This window comes from Dryas octopetala, chromosome 2 (assembly GCF_963921425.1).
Source record: "Dryas octopetala chromosome 2, drDryOcto1.1, whole genome shotgun sequence".
Classification (NCBI taxonomy): Eukaryota; Viridiplantae; Streptophyta; class Magnoliopsida; order Rosales; family Rosaceae; genus Dryas; species Dryas octopetala.
The window spans coordinates 9,830,789-9,849,394 of record NC_141367.1 but is presented as its reverse complement, the minus strand read 5'-3'; the positions used below and the strand labels follow the sequence as shown (position 1 = coordinate 9,849,394).

The following is an 18,606-nucleotide window of genomic DNA, read 5'->3' as shown; positions in this document are numbered from 1 at the left end:
TACCTGTCTGCCCGTGCATCAATTCACTTTGCACGGGAAGTGGCGAGCTGTCACACCCTGAATCCTAGGTATGCAACAAATGCACCTATATTAAATGTCCCAAGAGATTAATGCTACCAATCAAGCATTAATCCCTCAAGATACCCAAGATAGATTAAACATTTTAAATTGATGGGACCAGGTTGGATTAGAGATAATAAATAGTGGAAAACATGTAAAGTACAAATAAAACTTCTTTTTGGGGATGTAATTGGAATTTGGAAAAGCTGGATTTTAAAAATCCAGCACAATCTCTCTCCTCTCTCCAGAACATTTTCACTCTCATCTCTCTCCCGCACACTCTCTTTTTCCTCTTGCAACACCACCAGGCTGGCACCCTCACCACCGAACCCAGCCTCTCTGGCCAATTTCCAAGCGACCCAAGACCACCAGAGTGTTCCTCTCTGACCAGCCGACCGTTCCCCCGCCAGTAACCCACTGACCAGTCACCCACGATAGAGGAATCACGCTAGAAAGCCCAAACCCGCTGCTACTTCTCTCCTCGATTTCGACCACCTCCGGCGTCGGATCGACCCGATTCTTGGTCGAAGGTGCTCAAGGCGCTTATGACGTGAATTTGATCGTGATTAAATACTTCTTCGATATTGAAATAACTCTCGGACAAATTCTCGATCAAGGCGATACTACCGAGGCTCGAGACGATCAGGCGAAGGATTGAAGCTAGGATTTTCACGGTGAGTGGACCTTTGTTTTATAAATGTTTTATGAATTTCATGATTTAACCCATATTTATATCTTGATTTTTACTTAAGACTTGATTTATTTAACTTGAAAATATTATTTTGGTAGAGGGTAAATGTTTAAATTAGATTTTAATATATATATACATTGGAAGCTGCTTTGATTTTATTCATGAGAGTAGCTTCTTGGTTATTAAAATAAGTTTTGATTTGGACTTTGAATTTATGAATTAAGTATAAACTTCTCACAAGAAAGTTTTAATGATGTTTGCGTACATGGAGATGAATATGAAATTTAAGAGGCATATATATCGGTAAATAACGATAATTTATGAGTTGTTTTGAGAACCTTGTGTTGGTATATTCCATTACTGGTTAATGTTGTGTTAGAGTTTGTGCGAGAATACCTGCCTGCCTGTGTATCGGTTCACTATGCACGTGAAGTGGTGAGCATACATGCATGTCCGTGCATCAATTCACTCTGCACGGGAAGTGGCGAGCTGTCACACCCCGAACCTCGGGTATGCAACAAATGCACCTACCTTGAATGTCCCAAGAGATTAATGCCACCAATCAAGCATTAATCCCCCAAGAAACCCAAGATAGATTAAACATTTTAAATTGATGGGACCGGGTTGAATCAGAGATAATAAATAGCGGAAAACATGTGTAAGTACAAATAAAACTTCTTTATAAAACCAACCCCTAAGTTTACGGTAGTTTGTTGCAACCTTGAAGAATTTCATAAATTCGAAATACACAGCAAGCATAAAATAAAGGTTTCAAAACTATGCAAACGTAAAATCAAAGCGATCAACTCAAAACCATCTCAAATCAATAGAGGAGAGATCAACAAAACATGCTCGATATGAAATATCGAATAAACAACAACACCAATTAAATCCAAGAAGTTGACAAGTCTCAAGATGCTACTCTGCTCAATTCTCGTCCAAGTTCGTCTATTTACCATGCTCATACCTATAAAATATCTAATAAACAAGAAACAACAAAAACAATGTAGGAGGTAAGTATCTCATACGATCATAGCTTTCCCTAGGGGATCCTGTTAGGGTTGAAAACCACAAAACCTTTCCCAGTGAATAACATCCTGAAAATCCTTTTCCGTTGGATTCTTAAATCATCCAAAATAAGTTCTTCAAATATTTCTTTTGTAATAATTTACAAAACATTTATGACTCGGCTGTACAGCAATTATGATTATAAACATGCAAATCCACATATAATGATAATCCAGATGGTCGATACACTTTCGGTACTACTATGACCAACTATAATCAAAGAGGATAGCATCCATAGCGAGAGTGCCACGGTAAGCATAAATAGGAACTCACAATTGAAAAACCGTATTTACTGTCACCTGATCAATCATGGGTCCCCGCTTTGCACAAGCATACGTAGCCACGTATTGGCTTGGCTAAACTCCTAATAATATTGATTAATTCTTCTAGAAGGTTTAGGGATTTAAAGTTAAGGTCACGTACTACGCTACTCAAACTCTCAAACCAATCATATAAATATAGCATATTATAATAATTTAAAAAACACAAACACACACAAGATCTATAGTCAGGAATATAGGATAAATCCTCCTACCTGGAATCTAATGCTCTTCATGTATTCTCTTACATAGCCTATGCATTCTCATCTGTCTCGAATCAATTGCCTTCTTGTCACGTCACAAAGAAATCCTTCCGTAACTGGTGTTCCTAGTGTCCGACAATACGACAACTTAGTCAAAGTTTAGTTCAACACAATCTCGTTATGACCCATCCTTTTAGGTCACACACCCCTAAAGTCTCTAGTCCTAAGTGGACTAAACTCTACTCTTTAGGGTTTTTAAGTTTCAAGTTAATTTCAAAGTCAAACTACTTGACTAATTGCTTTGATTTAAAGCAATTCCACAAATTAATTTAGGTTAGAATAAATCAAACCTAAGTATTATCCAAATATTTAATTAATTAGTATTTCTCCAAAATATTCCACTAATTAATTAAGCTTGAATAATAGCTTAAATCCAATTTAATCTCTATAAGTTAATAACCTTTAATTAATCTCCAAATTAAGGTTACAACTAATCGTGCTTAATTAACCAAATAAATTAAGCAATTAAATCTCCAAAATAATCTTAAGCAATGCTTAATTAATAAATAAATTTTACTTAATTAATCAAAGTATGCAACCTAATATTAAAGCCTAAGAAAAAAAAAAAAACAAGGCTGAAAAATAAATAAAAGACTTATCCGGTTGTAGACCTCCAAAGCTAGACTTCACTCCTAAGGGACTCTTCCAAATTTAGACCTCAAAATATTTTTTTAGGAATGAGCTTCTACAAAATATGAGCTCGCTCTAGAATAGAAAGAATAATAATCTTTTAAGAGAGAGAAAGATAAACCAAAGCTAGAGTGAGAAGCTCTCAAACTCTATTTGGTGGTGCAAGTGAAAATGAGGTACAAAGGTCCTTATTTATAAGCACAAAGAAGTGAAAATAAGTTGTGAGTTTCCAATGTGGGATAGGATGTTCAAAAGTGTCAAAAATAAGGGAAAAACACTGAAAAATTCTAACTGGGTCACTAATACCCGGCCGGATCATCCATTTTGTCTTACAAAATGGATCCGGGTCGCTCCAGACACAAAACACGCGGGTCAAAGAGGGAGCTGGGTCTGACCGGTTCATTAATCAAAATGGGCGGCTGAGATTGAAAGGAATTAATGAGGCTGAGCGGTGAGGATTAAAAACAAGCTAAGAAGATTGGGTGCGGCGCGATTCACAAGGCTTGGCTTGAGCTCGCCTGCGTCAAAAGTTCAGCGCCCGCGTGGTGCCATGTCAGTGCCTCTCCGCCTATCACAGCACGCCAAATGTCACACTGTCTGCCCAGTCAGCAACAAACCCTTTTTTTTTCTGTTTTCTTTTTTTTTCCTATTTTCCCAAACTTCGTTAAATCACCAAAAATAGCCCGGGACTCCAAATAATTTCCCGAAAAATCCTACGGACTCGTATTGATGAGGAATAATTTCCTATAGCCTAAAAATAGTCAAATCACTTCCAGAAAAATTATGAAAATTTATCATCTCATAATTTAATTCCGAAAAATGAAAACAAATAAAATAATCACCAAACTCTTGAATTTCCTTTTTAAAGAATTCACTTTCACACAACTAAACTCGAAAACTAGGACCAAAGGTCTAATTTAGTTAAAACAAAGTTAATGAAAACTTTAATTCCTTTAAACAAACCTTAAGAACAAGGTTAGAGATTTAAGTAACGAAATTAACATAAGCCGAAATTCAGGGTGTTACACGAGCATACATGCCTGCCCGTGCATCGATTTACTCTGCATGAGAAGTGGTGAGCATACCTACTTGCTATTGCATCAATTCATTCTGCACGGGAAGTTGCGAGCATACTTGCCAGATCGTGCATCGATTCACTCTGCAAAGTAAGTGGCGAGCATTCCTGTCTGCTCGTGCATATGCACAGGATGTGGTGAGCTTATTTGCCTAAGCATATGACTTGCAGTTTCCCGAATACTTGTATGATGTGTTTTTTATTTCATGGCCTAGAGATGGATAGTTTGCATAGATATCAATGGAGGATTTGGTTAATTATGTTATTATTTATTTTGGCGTGATACTATATTTAATATTGGCTTATTATGATTTTTGCCCCCTGAACTATGATCCCATTCCTAATGTGCCCCCTGACTTTTTAATTTTATCAATTTACCCCCTAACAGTTACAACGTTAGTCTAATGTGCCCCTTCTTCCAATTTCCGTCATGGGTTCCGTCTATTTTGCTGATGTGGCAGGGTAAATTGGTCATTTCGACCTCCCTGGACCATTCAGCATCCCAGCCTTTTCCACCTAGACAGCCCCCAAATGCCACATACCCACATGTGGGACCCACCCGCTGCCAGCTCAGCTCAGCTGGCCCTCTTTATCTCCTCAATCCCCATCTCTTTATCTCAGCTCGAGCTTACCTCTCTCCCTCATCAATTTTCTCTTCTCTTCAAAATGAGTCGAAGCAGCAGCCATCGAAGCTACCAGAGCAGGACGCACAACGAAGATGCTGATGGTGAATCATCACTGCGCTGCCACTGTGGATTGGTTGCACGAATATCCACCTCCTGGACAGATTTGAATCCAGGGAGGAGGTTTCATGGGTGTCCAAAGTGGAGTGGGGTGAGATTTATGGGTTGATTCTGGTTCATGGTTTATGTTTAATAATTTAGTTAGAGATAATAATGGTTGGGTTTGCAGAAAAACAACACGGGTTGTGGTTTTTTCGTGTGGCTGGATCCAAAGATGTGCGATCGTTCAAGGGATGTGATCAATGGGCTGCGGAGAAGGCTTAATGGTATTGAGGGTCCTAGAGTAATGGTTGAAAGAGAGAATGCTAGAGAAAAGCGCTTGTGGGTTGCCCTAGTTGTGTCCTGGGCAATTTTCTTGGCTATTATGCTATTAAGGGCATAAGTATGGAAAATATCCAACTGGGTTTGTAATGAAATTGACAATGTATGGTTGTCTCCTGGGGAATTTTGTTGGTTATTATGCTATTAAGGGTGTAAGAATTATTTATATCAATGCAGTAATTTACATTCCGTAATGTAACAGTTGACATCTGATATGGCAATTACTAGGCAGTCAAATGGCAATTGGAAATCAAATGCCAATTGGAAATCAAACTGCATGCCAGGGAGGTCGAAATGACCAATATACCCTGCCACATCAGCAAAATAGACGGAAGTTGAGACGGAAATTGGACGAAGGGGTACATTAGACTAACGTTGTAACTGTTAGGGGGTAAATTGATAAAATTAATAAGTCAGGGGGCACATTAAGAATGGGATCATAGTTCAGGGGGCAAAAATCATAATAAGCCTTTAATATTTTACCTTGCATGTTTTATAGAAGATTTTATAGAACATGTATGTTTACCTGAATGATGAAAATCCTTACGTGGACTAGTTTGTTGGAAAGAAATTTTCGATATGGTTTTAAAACTGGGGGAATTCAAAAATCAAATTTGTTTGAGGAAGAATGATTGATTTTTTTTGGAAAATGAATTTACGAAAGGTTTTTACGCTATAAAACCATTTTATGTCCATTCACTGAGTTTCTTTCACATTTTCTCTCTGTTTTGTTTTAACCTTTCCCCTGGTAGGAGCGGTCGAGCCAATGACGTCGAGGCAACTACACCCCGTTCTGTAGACATTGTAGACTCAGTGTTCTCCATGTAGTTAGATATGTACAAATATTGTCTTTTAGTTGTGAGACTCTGATGACCATAGAAAATGATGGATGACTGTATATGTATAATTTGGATGGGTCAGAGACCTTTGTTGGTTGTGGTTGGGGTGTCTGTTGAGGAATAGAAGTGTTATTTTCCAGGTACATTATGTTGGGAATAATCAAAATTTAGGAGAGATTCTGCTGAATTTTATGAAAATTTGTTATTGTTGATTAAGGATAATTGACCTCAAAGAAAATAAATGGATAAGTTCTGGATCTCACAGGATCACTTCGGGTTTCAGGGTGAAATCTGAGGGCGGTTCTGTCACTAAAACCATATAGGAATTTAGAAAAATGGACTTTTTAAAAATTTTGACTTATATTATCTCTTAAAATTAGGATAATTAATATGAATTAATTTTAAAAATAATAAAAGATAATATCCATTTAAATTATACAAATATTTAAAAAATACATTAACCCACAAAATATAAAATAATCAAACAAATAAGAAAACAAAAATATATAGGTACATTTCAATTGTACCAATACCTGGGTTGGTATATATATATTGATAATACTGATAATATTCAATCAGGTGTGCACTGATCTGAACGCTCGGTGTTCTTGCCGCTGATCGCTTGATCATGCTGCTTCCTTCCCTGAGTTTTGAGGGTAAATTCTCAACTTTTCACTCCATCCCCTCCTAGGTGTAGAATGTGCTTGGTGAAGGCGTTATGTTAGGGTTTAGCTTTGAGATTTCGAGCGGAGCCCAAAATTCTGGAGCTAAACCATAACATAAACGCCAACAACCATCGATCGATTGATACAATTGAAATGTACCCTTAAAGAATTTTTTTCCTTGTTTGATTATTTTTCCTTAATTATTTTCTATTTTCTTGTTATATTTATATAATTTAAATCCCACAATTAATTTTAGGATAATATGATACTATGAGGATAATATAATATGATAATATGATAATATTAAGATAATATAAAACTTGGATAATATTAAGATTTAAATATTATTAATTTTAGGATAATATTAGACATTTTTGAAATTAAAAACATTTGGACAATATTTTTTGACCTCAGTCAAAAATAAAAAAGCATTAAGGTATTAGTCTAAGCGGGGAGAGAAATTTGGACCGGCCTGTGAAGCACCCTAAATAATTTGACAAAAAAAAAAAGCCAAATACCATAAGTTTGAAATAATACACACCACTAGTTTTCCCACATTTTCTACTGCAATTGAGTTGCCAAATGACAAGGCACCATCTTAATTGTTAAATAAAATGACCTCCAGGCTGGCAAGTAATAAAAAAGATTATTTTTTGGCCGAGAGAGATATAAATAAGTAGAAACCTATCATTATCAATCTTTATAAAGAAAATGGAATTTAGGAGGATTGAGATTAAATACTATATCATATCTTTCTTTTTTTTTTTATTGTAACTATTAAATATTTTTTTTTGCCAAACAACAATGGTAACGACCCGACCCAAATTTATATAAAAATTTAAATTTTTTTATTTAACGTTGGTTTTAAAGAGGCTTTAAAGGAAGTTGGGTTGTGCGACCTCATAAATTTTTTTCTATATTACTTTGGAAGTTTTGAGAATTTATTCGACGTTTTCACCGAAATTGATTTAACGTTATTTAAGGTTTATTGTGTTTAAAATACATTGTTAAATAAGGATAGTTTATGAGTTGTTTTGAGAATCTTGTGTTGGTATATTCCATTACTGACAAATGTTGTGTTAGAGTTTGTGCGAGGATACTTGTCTGTCCGTGCATCGAGATCAATCTGCATAGGAAGTGGTGAGCATACTTGCTTGCTCGTGCATTGAGATCACTTTGCACGGGAAGCGGCGAGCTTATCTGCCTGCTCGGGCATATGCACGTGAAGTGGTGAGCATACCTGCCTGCCCGTACAACAAGATCACTCTGCACGTGAAGTGGTGAGCATACCTGCTTGCCCGTACAACAAGATCACTCTGCACGGGAAGTGGCGAGCTTATCTGCCTGCTCGTGTATATGCACAGGAAGTGACGAGCATACCTGCCTACCCGTACATCGAGACTACTTTGCACGGGAAGTGATGAGCTTATATGCCTGCTTGTGCATATGCACGGGATGTGGCGAGCTTATTTTTCTAAGTTTATGGCTAGTTTCTCCGAGATATTCTACAGCATGATTTGAATTGAGAAATTTACCTTCTTGAATTATCAGTTTCTCAGGCATGATGTTTATTCTGAGTATTCCTGCATACATGAGTTATTCAAGTTTCTCATACTCGATGGTTTTATGACATTCTCGGAAAGGGATTGCGAAATGATTTTAAGACTGAGAGATTTCAAAAACTCAATCTGGGTTGAGAGTAAATGGTTTGATTTTGGAAAATGAGGTTACAATGGTTTTTCGTTTTAAATTTATTTTTATGTCCACTCATTGAGGTTTTCCTCACAGTTTCTTTGTTTGTTTTAATTTTTCCCCCAGGTAGGAGCGGTCAAGCCAATGACATCGAGGCAACTTCATCCCGTTCTGTAGACATTGTAGGCTCAGTGATCTCCATGTAGTTAATTGTGTAAAAATATTGTCTTTTAGTTGTGAGGCTCTGATGACCCATGGATAATGATGAATGACTGTATTAGTATAATTTGGATGGGTCAGAGACCCTTGTTGGTTGTGTTTGGGGTGGCTGTTGTGGAAATATAAGTGTATTTTTCATCTTTGACAGGTTTGGGATAGTCAAAATTTTAGGGGAGATTCAGCTGAAATTTATATAGAACTTCCCATGTCTTTAAATTCTCATGTCAAGGCTAAAGAATAACTTAGATTTAATGGGCCTGGAACGCCACCGGTGTCGGACCCCACAGGATCACTCCAGGTTCTAAGGTGGAATCTGAGGGTGGTCCTGTCAACTTGGTATCAGAGTCTTAGGTTTCAGATTCCTTAACTCTACACTAAATGTGCATCCTTATTATTGAGAAATTGATGGCTTTCATATAAATACCATGCCTCCTCTACGTGGCCGACCGCGGATGACCCACCATAGAGCTGCTGAGGGTGCAGATGAGACTGCACAAGGCTTTGAGCAGTCTATTGATAGACTAGCAAAGACAGTGACTGCTGTTGTGAGTACTAGAGCATTTTTGGATAGTGAACATAGTACTGAGCGTGCTCGTAAACTTAGGGCCTTTAATTTTTCAGGAACTACTGATCCTAGTGTAGCCAATGAGTGGGTTATACAACTTGAGAAGATTTTTGTGGTTATGGGATGCCCTGATGACTGGAAGGTTATCTTAGCTACATTCTTACTTGTGGGTGATGCGTATCACTGGTGGGATTTTTAGCATTTGGAACTTACATCAGTTGAGATTACTTGGGACAGGTTTAGGAGAGCCTTTTATGAGAAGTACTACCCCTGAGTATATTTTGATGAGAAGAGGGCTGAATTTCATAGGTTGAGACAGAGGTCTATGACTGTGGCAGAGTATGAGAGAAAGTTTACTGAACTTTCCAGGTTTTCCCCAGCACTAGTGGCAAATGAGGCAAATAAATGTTCGAGGTTTGAGGATGAGTTAAGAGAGACCATTCGCATGGCAGTTACCGTAGCTAACCACCCCACATTTACTTTACTGAGAGAGGCTGCCATGAGGGTTGAGAGGTCTCTAGCTGAGCGGAACGAAGGTGAGGCGAGACGTCGCCATCATCAGAGCACCATTGTGGGTGGCCCTAGTCAAGGACCATCCAAGAGAGGTAGTTTCAGCTCCGTCTTTTCAAGGAGCGGTGGATTCAGAGGTGTTCGATATGGCTCTGGTGGTAGTCAAGGATCTGGGCTCAATTAGGTTTCTAATTATCAGTCTGTGGGTATGTCAGGCTGAAGCCCAGCACAGTCGAACGGGTCCCAAGGTAGACGAATTCCTGGGACAAGCCATCCTTTATGTGGTTTATGTGGCAAACGTCATGATGGGGTATGTAAGCGGGGCAATACCAAATGTTTTTATTGTGAGCAGATGAGGCATTTCAAGAGAGATTTCCCAATGTTACTGCAAGAAGATGGTGGGCCATCAGGATCTGCCCACCACCAGGGACAGACTAGTAGAGCCCAAAGTCAGGCTTTTGAGTTTTGATTGATGGGGCTTTAAGCGAAATTATAAATTAATCGAGAGAAAATAATAGAATTAAATGGAACGTTTAGGTTTACACACGCACTGTATATTTTCGTTGAGCCGAGTCTAATTTCATGTTTATTTATGTATTTTATAGGCAATATCACTGAGCCTCAAGACAATACGGCAGAGGATCGACGCTGAATTTGCACAGTGAGTTGGACTTTGGTTTTCGAAAGTGTTTCAACAAATTCCATGTATTAAATCCATATTTATATCTTGAGTGTTTCTTTGAGCTTTGATTTATTCAGCTTGAGAAGATTACTTTGGTGGAGGGTAAATGTTTAAATTGAATTTTAATATATACATTTTGGAAGCCTTGATTTTATTCATGAGTGTAGCTTATTGGTTAATTAAATAAGTTTTGATTTGGACTTTGGGTTTATGAATTAAGTATAAATTTTCTCACAAGCACGTTTCAATGACTTTTGCATACAGGGAGATGAATTTGAAATTCAAGAGGCATATATATTGTTAAATAAAGATAGTTTATAATTTGTTTCGAGAAGCTTAATTGTGTTGGTATATTCCATCACTGGCAAATGTTGTGTTAGAGTTTGTGCGAGGATACATGTCTGCCAGTGCATCGAGATTACTCTGCACGGGAAGTGGCGAGCTTATCTGTCTGCTCGTGCATATGCACGGGAAGTTGCGACCATACCTGTCTACCTGCCTGTGCAGCGAGATTACTCTGCACAGGAAGTGACGAGCTTATATGTCTGCTCGTGCATATGCAAGGGATGTGACGAGCTTATTTGTCTAAGTGTATCACCAGTTTCTCTAAGATATTATACAGCACGATTTTAATTGAGAAATTTACCTTCTTGAATTATCAGTTTCTCGGGCATGATGTTTTTTTTTTTTTTTTTCATAGTATTCTTTCATACATGACTTATTCAAGTTTCTCGCATTTGATGGTTTATGACATTCTTGGGAAGGGATTGCAAAATGGTTTTAAGACTAAAAGATTTCAAAAACCCAATATGGGTTGAGAATGAATGGTTTGATTTTGGAAAATAAGTTTACAAAGGCTTTCCGTTTTATGTCCACTCATTGAGGTTTCAATCACAATTTCTTCGTTTTGTTTTAATTTTTCCCCTAAGTAGGAGCGGTCGAGGCAACTTCATCCTGTTTTGTAGACATTGTAGGCTCAGTGATCTCCATGTAGTTAATTGTGTAAAAGTATTGTCTTTAAGTTGTAAGGATCTGATGACCCATGAAAAATGATGAATGACTTTGGTTGTGGTTGGGTGGCTGTTGTGGAAATAGAAGTGTATTTTTCATCTTTGACAGTTTGGGGATAGTCAAAATTTTTGGAGAGATTCTGCCGACATTTCGGTAGAACTTCCCTTGTCTTTAAATTCTTATGTCAAGGCTAAAGAATAACTTAGATTTGATGGGCCTGATACGCCACCGGTGTCGGACCCTACAGGATCATTTCGGGTTCCAGGGTGGAATCTGAAGGCTGTCCTGTCAGTAATGCACATTGAGAAAAACGTGTGCGAGAGTATAACTGATACTTTACTTAACATTTCGGGGAAGACAAAAGATGAGGTGGATGCCCGTTTAGACCTTATGGAAATGGAGGGCCAGGCTTGATTTGGCACCAGAAATAGGGAACAAGAGAACGTTTTTGCCGGATGCTCCATATACGCTGTTTTGGGATGAGAAAAGTGCTATATCCAAGTGTTTGTTAGGTACGAAGGTCCAGGAAGGGTACTCTTCAAATTTACGAAACCTAGTGGCCATGCAAGAGCTAAAACTTTTTGGCCTTAAGTCTCACGATTGCCACACTTTGATCCAACAAATGCTACAAGTTGTCATACGTTGGGTGTTACCAAAGCATGTGAGATATGCGATCACTAGGTTTTGTTTCTTCTTCAATTCTCTATGCAATAAAGTGGTTGATGTTTCCAAGTTGGATAAAATTCAAGCTGATTTTGTTACCACATTGTGTTTGCTAGAGAAGTTCTTCGATATAATGGTGCATTTAACCGTTCACTTATTAGAAAGGTTAAATTGTGAGGACGGGTTTGTTTTAGATGGATGTATCCATTTGAAAGAGATATGAAAGTGTTAAAGGGATATGTACGGAACCTCTTTCGACCGGAGGGCTGCATTGCTGAGAATTATATTGGTGATGAAGTTGTGGAGTTTTGCTCAGAGTACTTATCGAATCTGAATGCTATTGGGATTCCATCTTCTTCACCTATGGGTGTACCAAACATGAGCTGAGAATGTATCTAAGCTAAAGATATGACACCATTTTTTGTCGGAGTGAATACCACTTATTTAGCCATGAATGATTCTCAAGCTTGAAATTTTTAATCATGTCATCCCATGCAACTTGAAATTCAGCTTCATTAGAACAACCATAAAAGCATTTGTTGAAATGCTTCTTGAACTCGGGATTAGCATAATGTCCAGCAAGTTTTTTTGCAACTTTTTTAGAGATATGCCAACTGCATAGTCAATGGCTTGCCTGTGGAAACACAATCGGAATTGCTTTTGCCATCGCTTTATCCTCATATGTGAAAATGGATTTCGATTGTTTATTTCCCATTGCTTTCAAAAAAGTTTCAAATAGCCAAACAAATGAAGGAGTGCTTTCATCCAATAGACAAGCACAACCAAATAAGACATTCTTTCAGTGATGATTGACTCCCACAAATGGAGCACAAATTAAATTGTATTTGTTGGTTTGGAAGGTAGTATCAAAGCATACAACATCTCCAAAGCAATCATAGTCTAACTTTGATCTACCATCTCTCCAAAAGAAGTTTGTTAACCGATTAAATTGATCAACTTGACACTACAGAAAAAATTAGGATCCTTGGCTTGTTTATGCTTAAAATAATTAATCAAACTTTGTCCATCTCCTCCTTCAAACATTTCTTCCTTCTTCCTTTACAAAAAATTTTGACAATCCTTCTTAGTAAACCCAACATGCTCAGTGCCACCAACTTCTTTTACCATATATGAGTATGATTTTGTTGGCCTTATACCGGCATCAACCATAGAAGAAATAACATTTGCATGAGCCTTGGGTATTTTTCGACCTGATTTAAGAAATTGTCTCTCTTCGGGTTTAGCAAACTCATGATTATGATTTGGAATGTGAGTTATCTTCCATACACCATCATTCACAGTGAATCGAATTAGAGGCTTACAACCTGTTCTTGTATCCAACTTTTGCACTGTATTCACTTCACATAAATCATCATAAAAACCTTGTTTTGAGCACAACTAATCTTGTTGACGAATATTATTCTGCACATCTCTTCGAATATTCCCATTATGAATTTTAAAACCTTTCTTCAATGCATAACTATTGCATAGATTGTAAGCTTCCACTTCACTGCCAGCCTCCGTTCTCACTTTCAAGTCATCACATTCAAATAAAACTTCATCATAATTTATTTATATTATTTTCTCTTTACAATCAGATAAAAAAATGATTATATCATTATAATCATACTTCTATTGCATATAGAAAAAATAATAGAATAAAAAATGTCAGCAATCATGGCTATAAATAAAACCAAAAAATTCTCAATCACGGCCATGGAAACCCAGTACACTAAAATACAAGAAAAATAACCCCACACACAAAGAAAGACAAAGCCAATCAATGCAATCCAATAGCTTACAAAAAAAAAAAAAATGAAGAGTTGACAAAATCAAACTTTTTGTGGGTGGAGTGATTGAATAAATCAAACCTAGTACATTAATCACAATAAACAAGTATCTTAAACATTGAAATACAAAAAAAAAAAAAAAAAATCACGCCCAAATAAAAATAGGGGATGAAAACCCAGTAGTTTAGGAACAAAAAAAATTGAAGAGCAGATCAAAAAATCATACCTATTGTGTTGGGCGGAGTGATTGAATAGAAAAAAGATGAGCTTGAGTAGAGTGACTGAAGAGAAAAATAGTAGGGTAGAAAGAGTGATGGAGGAGACTGTGGAACAAAGGGTTTTGATTTGGAAGGAGAAGAGGCGTGAGAGGTGAGCGTGGGAGAGAAAAATTGATCCGCCTTTTTTTTTGTTTTTTTCAGAGAATTTTTTAAGTTAAAATATTGTGTAATAAAATAAATAAAAATCAAACTTAAATGTTATAACTGTTGCAGTTTTATTGGTTTGTGACACCAAATCAGATTGCTCACCTCGCAATCTCGCATCACAGTGACATGCAACAGGAGGGTAGAAACCTCGCTAGATTTCAACCAAAAAAAAAAAAAAAAACTCGCTAGATCTGCCGGCTGCGATTTTATTAGCGGAAATAAATTGTGAGGGTTCTAGACTGTACCTACAACCCTCCTTTTGCTTACCTGGCAGCCCACAATTATTAAGTAAAATATAAAAATCAATATCAAATTATCAACCACAATGCTCAAAATTTTATTTTCATTTTCTTGGAAAGAAAACAAAGAAGGGAATAAAAATGTCAATGTTGCTGGCATTAATGACAATGACAATGACAATGACGACCGTATCACATGTATCTCGATTGGTTGAATTATTGCATTGATTTGGACCTTTGGTGGCATGCGTTTGTTGAAATTCACCAACTGGGTCTCTCTCTTCTTTCTGGGTTTTGCCTTCTTCTACTACTATTACACAGACCAATTTGCTTCTTCTCACATTATGGCTGAAGAAAGTTCCAAATCTATATACGAATTCACTGTCAAGGTATTGGGTTCTCTTTATCTTTTTGTTGTTTTTTTTAATATATTTACTTTCTGATATATTATGTTTGGTTGATGAGAAAATTGGGAGAAAGAAATGGAAAAAAAGATTTGGGATTTGGTTGATTAGAATTATATTACTTATGTGGGTCTTCTCTGCTTTTTAGTGCTTTTTCATTGTTGTTGTTTGTTTATGTTTCTGTATCAGTTTTCTCTGCATATAGCTACAGTATTAAATTTTGATATTTTGGTTTTTTGATTTTTGGAGTTTCGATAGTTATCTGAGATATTATTTTGTAAAGTTCTCTTGTTAGCTTTCACTCACGAATCATGAGCTGGGTAATTCAAGAATGGATGGTTCTATTTGCAAAAAAGGCAAAAAAAAAAAAAAACTCAACACACCAGGTTGCTTAAAAAAGTTCCTTTAACTTGTCATGGCAGCATGGCATGGTTGGAATGGGGAGGTGGGGAAAGGGAAGGGAAGGGATGACAGGGAGAGAGAAAAAACAAACTTTCTTTTCGTTTTCTTATAATTCAGATAATTAAGTGTAAAATGGAAATGAAAGTTTTTGGGGTGTGTTGAGCAAACCTTTGGGTGTAATTAACCTTCAATAATTTAGTGGTTTATTGTTGTATTCCATGGTTATGCATCTTTTGGGGATTATGAGAAAATAGAAGAAAACCAAAGAAAACTTTATTTGGTCAAAGCTCATATTGAAGGTTACTTCGTAGTGCCTCTTTTGTTCTCTGCTATGAATTTCTATAGATTTTTCCATTATATTCTATGAAATGACTTTGGAATTTGCAGATTGAAAGGTTATGTGAAATGAATTAGTACGCCATTGGATTTAATTGCAGGATATTCATGGAAATGATGTAAATCTGAGTGAATACAATGGGAAGGTTCTTCTGATTGTGAATGTTGCTTCAAAATGGTAATTAACTTGATTTGTTGTGAGAATGAATTTCTTGACATTTTCATCTGCTATTTCATGGAGGAAGTGGGTAGGGGGGTGCTTAAAATCTGTGAATTTTTCAATTATGATAAATGGGAGACCAAGAGGCAAGTTTAGGGCTTCCAGGGGATTTGAGACAAGGAGAACCCTGTAGTTAAAATATGTTGTTTTAATAATGAATTTTAGTGTTAACCCTGTAGTTAAAATATATTCTCTGTTTCAATGGCCAAATATATATATATATATATATATATATTCTCTGTTCCTTTATTCTTATGTTTTTCATTTTTATTTTTTTTATTTTGCAGTGGTTTAACACATTCGAACTACAAGGAATTAAATGTTTTGTATGAAAAGTACAAAAACAAAGGTCTGTGACTCTGTGATTCCTTGCACAGCAATGTCATGAATTTTACTGGTTTATGTCTTTCATCCTTATCTGTGAGGGTTTTGTTCCTTGTCTGGCAGGTTTTGAGATCTTGGCATTTCCTTGCAACCAGTTTGCAGGACAAGAGCCAGGAAACAATGAGGAGATTCAAGAAGTTGCGTGCACAATGTTTAAAGCTGAATTCCCAGTCTTCGACAAGGTAATCCTTATTATTGAAGAAAGAAAATAAATAATTAAGGAAAAATCTTCTCAGCAATCCATATGCAAAGTCAATTGGATTTTTTTTTTTTTTTTTTCCGTCTACTAAGTCGTCATGCTAGTTTCTATAAGTCCACAAGTTTCTAGGCGCTTCCAATTACCGTCTGGTATGCCATACTGTATCTTACATTACTGGACTGGACTATACAGTCTATACTTAATTGTATTATATTGGACTAACTTTATACTGTATTGAGGTAAGAATCTAAAAAATTATATGACACAGTAAAATAAAGTTCAATTCATTACAGTTTAATGCAATTTAGTATAGTCCAGTTCAGTCTCATCTGGCCCAATCTGGTTTAAGAACTGGTTCTACCTTAAATATTTTTTTGATTTGTGCAAACTACTACACATAAATAAAGTGACTACATTAATGATTCATGCACAAAGTACTAAAGTTTTCCTGTCGTCATTGTAGATTGAGGTGAATGGGAAGAACGAGGCTCCCCTTTACAAGTTCCTAAAATCACAGAAACGTGGGATCTTTGGAAGTGGCATCAAATGGAACTTTACGAAGTTTTTGGTAAACAAAGAAGGGAAGGTTGTGGAGAGATATGCTCCTGTGACATCACCTCTGAAAATTAAGGTCAGATGGTTTTTTATTTTTGGAGCCAGTTCAATTCTGATGAAGACAATAGCTGCTGATTTATCTTCTTTGCTTTCTGCAGAAAGACATCCAGAATCTATTGGAATCTTCTTGAGTATCAAGGTCTGTTAACTTTCTTTACGAAAGGATATATATTACAGTCTGTTGCATTGGTTTAATAAGTTTCTCTTTTTTTCTTAAAATCATGTGTTTTAGGTAAATGACATTTGAATCCCAAATCCTCTCTCTCTCTCTCTCTCTCTCTCTCTATCTCTCTCTCTCTCTCACATCAGATTTTTCTAGATGTACTGGCCTGTTGTCCTTTCGTAGACGATTAAGCACAATAACTGATCTGGCTTTTCTAAATATGAGATGTAAGGTAACTAAAAGTTCAATGTTTTAACCATCGTACGAAGATCCAAATTCAATTGTGTTCTCTTCCATAATTTGGTGATCTTTGTTTTCACTTTTTGGCAATCATCATGGCATTAGTGCAGGGCAGAAGTTGTGCAAGATTTGTGAATATTGTATTTAAATGTGTTAAAGTCCTCTCTTATCAGAGATCCTCAAATGGAAGGGTTTTCGAAAAGCCAAATTATAGTTTGGATTACCATTTTATCTTGTTTTCTCTGGAGATAAATTAAATTTGAGAAACCAATTACATCATCTGACTGTTTATCTTTCTCACATTGGCATTGCAGGACAGCAGAAGATGCTTGCTTTGTCCTTGCAGCAAATGAAAGGGTGGATAGTGAATTGATCAAAGTATGTTGAGCGTGTGAAGTTCGATTATGACTGTACAAAAATATGCTTGGTGGATGATGGATGCTTGTCCAATATCCTTACTTGCAGAGGTCTTATATATGTGCTGTATTAACAGTAATAATAAGGGGAAAGTGGACTTATTTTATCATGAACAAATTAAAATGAAACATATATTCTCTACTTATGTTCTTTGTTGTTATTATGCTTGTGTCCAAATGACATTGTTTTGACGTTTAGAATTTACGGTTTAGGGTTTAATTTTTAAAAGATACAAACACAAAATAGTCACTAAAAACATAAACAGGGGATGCAGACTCAGAAGATAAATATATTATGAGCAGTCACTGGGATTCGAAATCCCACAAACAACTTCAAAAGGTCCAGGAGGCACCATGGATTTGTCTTTGCAATGGCACACCTTGTTTCGCTCTACCTTATATATTTTAAAGAAATGAAACTTCATCACATTGTTGTCAGAACAGAGTATTGAGCACAAAAACATTGAGAAAGATAATCACATGTATCAAGGAGTACCAAACGTACTTCTTATGTTGAACTTCCATCCTGCCACACTGGAGAAACAACACAAAATCCTGAGTGGCAATAAAAGAAAAACGAAAACAGTGTAGAGCTCATATTATTTGACATTGATTATCTGGTTAAAAGTACAATCATTATGCCTTTGTACATTCATTTTCTTGGAAACACTCGGATGAAAAATTGATAATTTGACCCCATATTAAATTAGCATTAGTCAAGACGAGTCTGTAAGAATTTTCGGTGTATTTTTCTAA

General features: G+C 36.4%; 1 protein-coding gene and 1 pseudogene across 1 annotated transcript; one reads left to right on the top strand and one right to left on the bottom strand.

Moving 5' to 3' along the window:
- Positions 1-12,374: 12,374 nt before the first annotated feature.
- Positions 12,375-13,696, bottom strand: LOC147292969 (protein FAR1-RELATED SEQUENCE 5-like; annotated as a pseudogene).
- Positions 13,697-14,701: 1,005 nt separating this feature from the next.
- Positions 14,702-17,994, top strand: LOC147292968 (putative glutathione peroxidase 2). Its single transcript, XM_086234356.1, has 7 exons — positions 14,702-14,860; positions 15,715-15,791; positions 16,121-16,182; positions 16,281-16,399; positions 16,880-17,047; positions 17,130-17,170; positions 17,749-17,994. The coding sequence occupies exons 1-6, from the start codon at positions 14,717-14,719 to the stop codon at positions 17,160-17,162; spliced, it is 603 nt and encodes a 200-aa protein (XP_086090482.1). The 5' UTR covers positions 14,702-14,716; the 3' UTR covers positions 17,163-17,170; positions 17,749-17,994.
- Positions 17,995-18,606: the final 612 nt, after the last annotated feature.

What these genes read in the sequence shown, in the direction of transcription:
- LOC147292968 (XM_086234356.1), top strand. Translation starts at nt 14,717, where the DNA reads ATGCGTTTGTTGAAATTCACCAACTGGGTCTCTCTCTTCTTTCTGGGT. An exon ending in GTGAATGTTGCTTCAAAATG is followed by an intron (nt 15,792 to 16,120) that starts GTAATTAACTTG and finishes TTTATTTTGCAG; the next exon opens with TGGTTTAACACATTCGAACT. An exon ending in AATTCCCAGTCTTCGACAAG is followed by an intron (nt 16,400 to 16,879) that starts GTAATCCTTATT and finishes TCGTCATTGTAG; the next exon opens with ATTGAGGTGAATGGGAAGAA.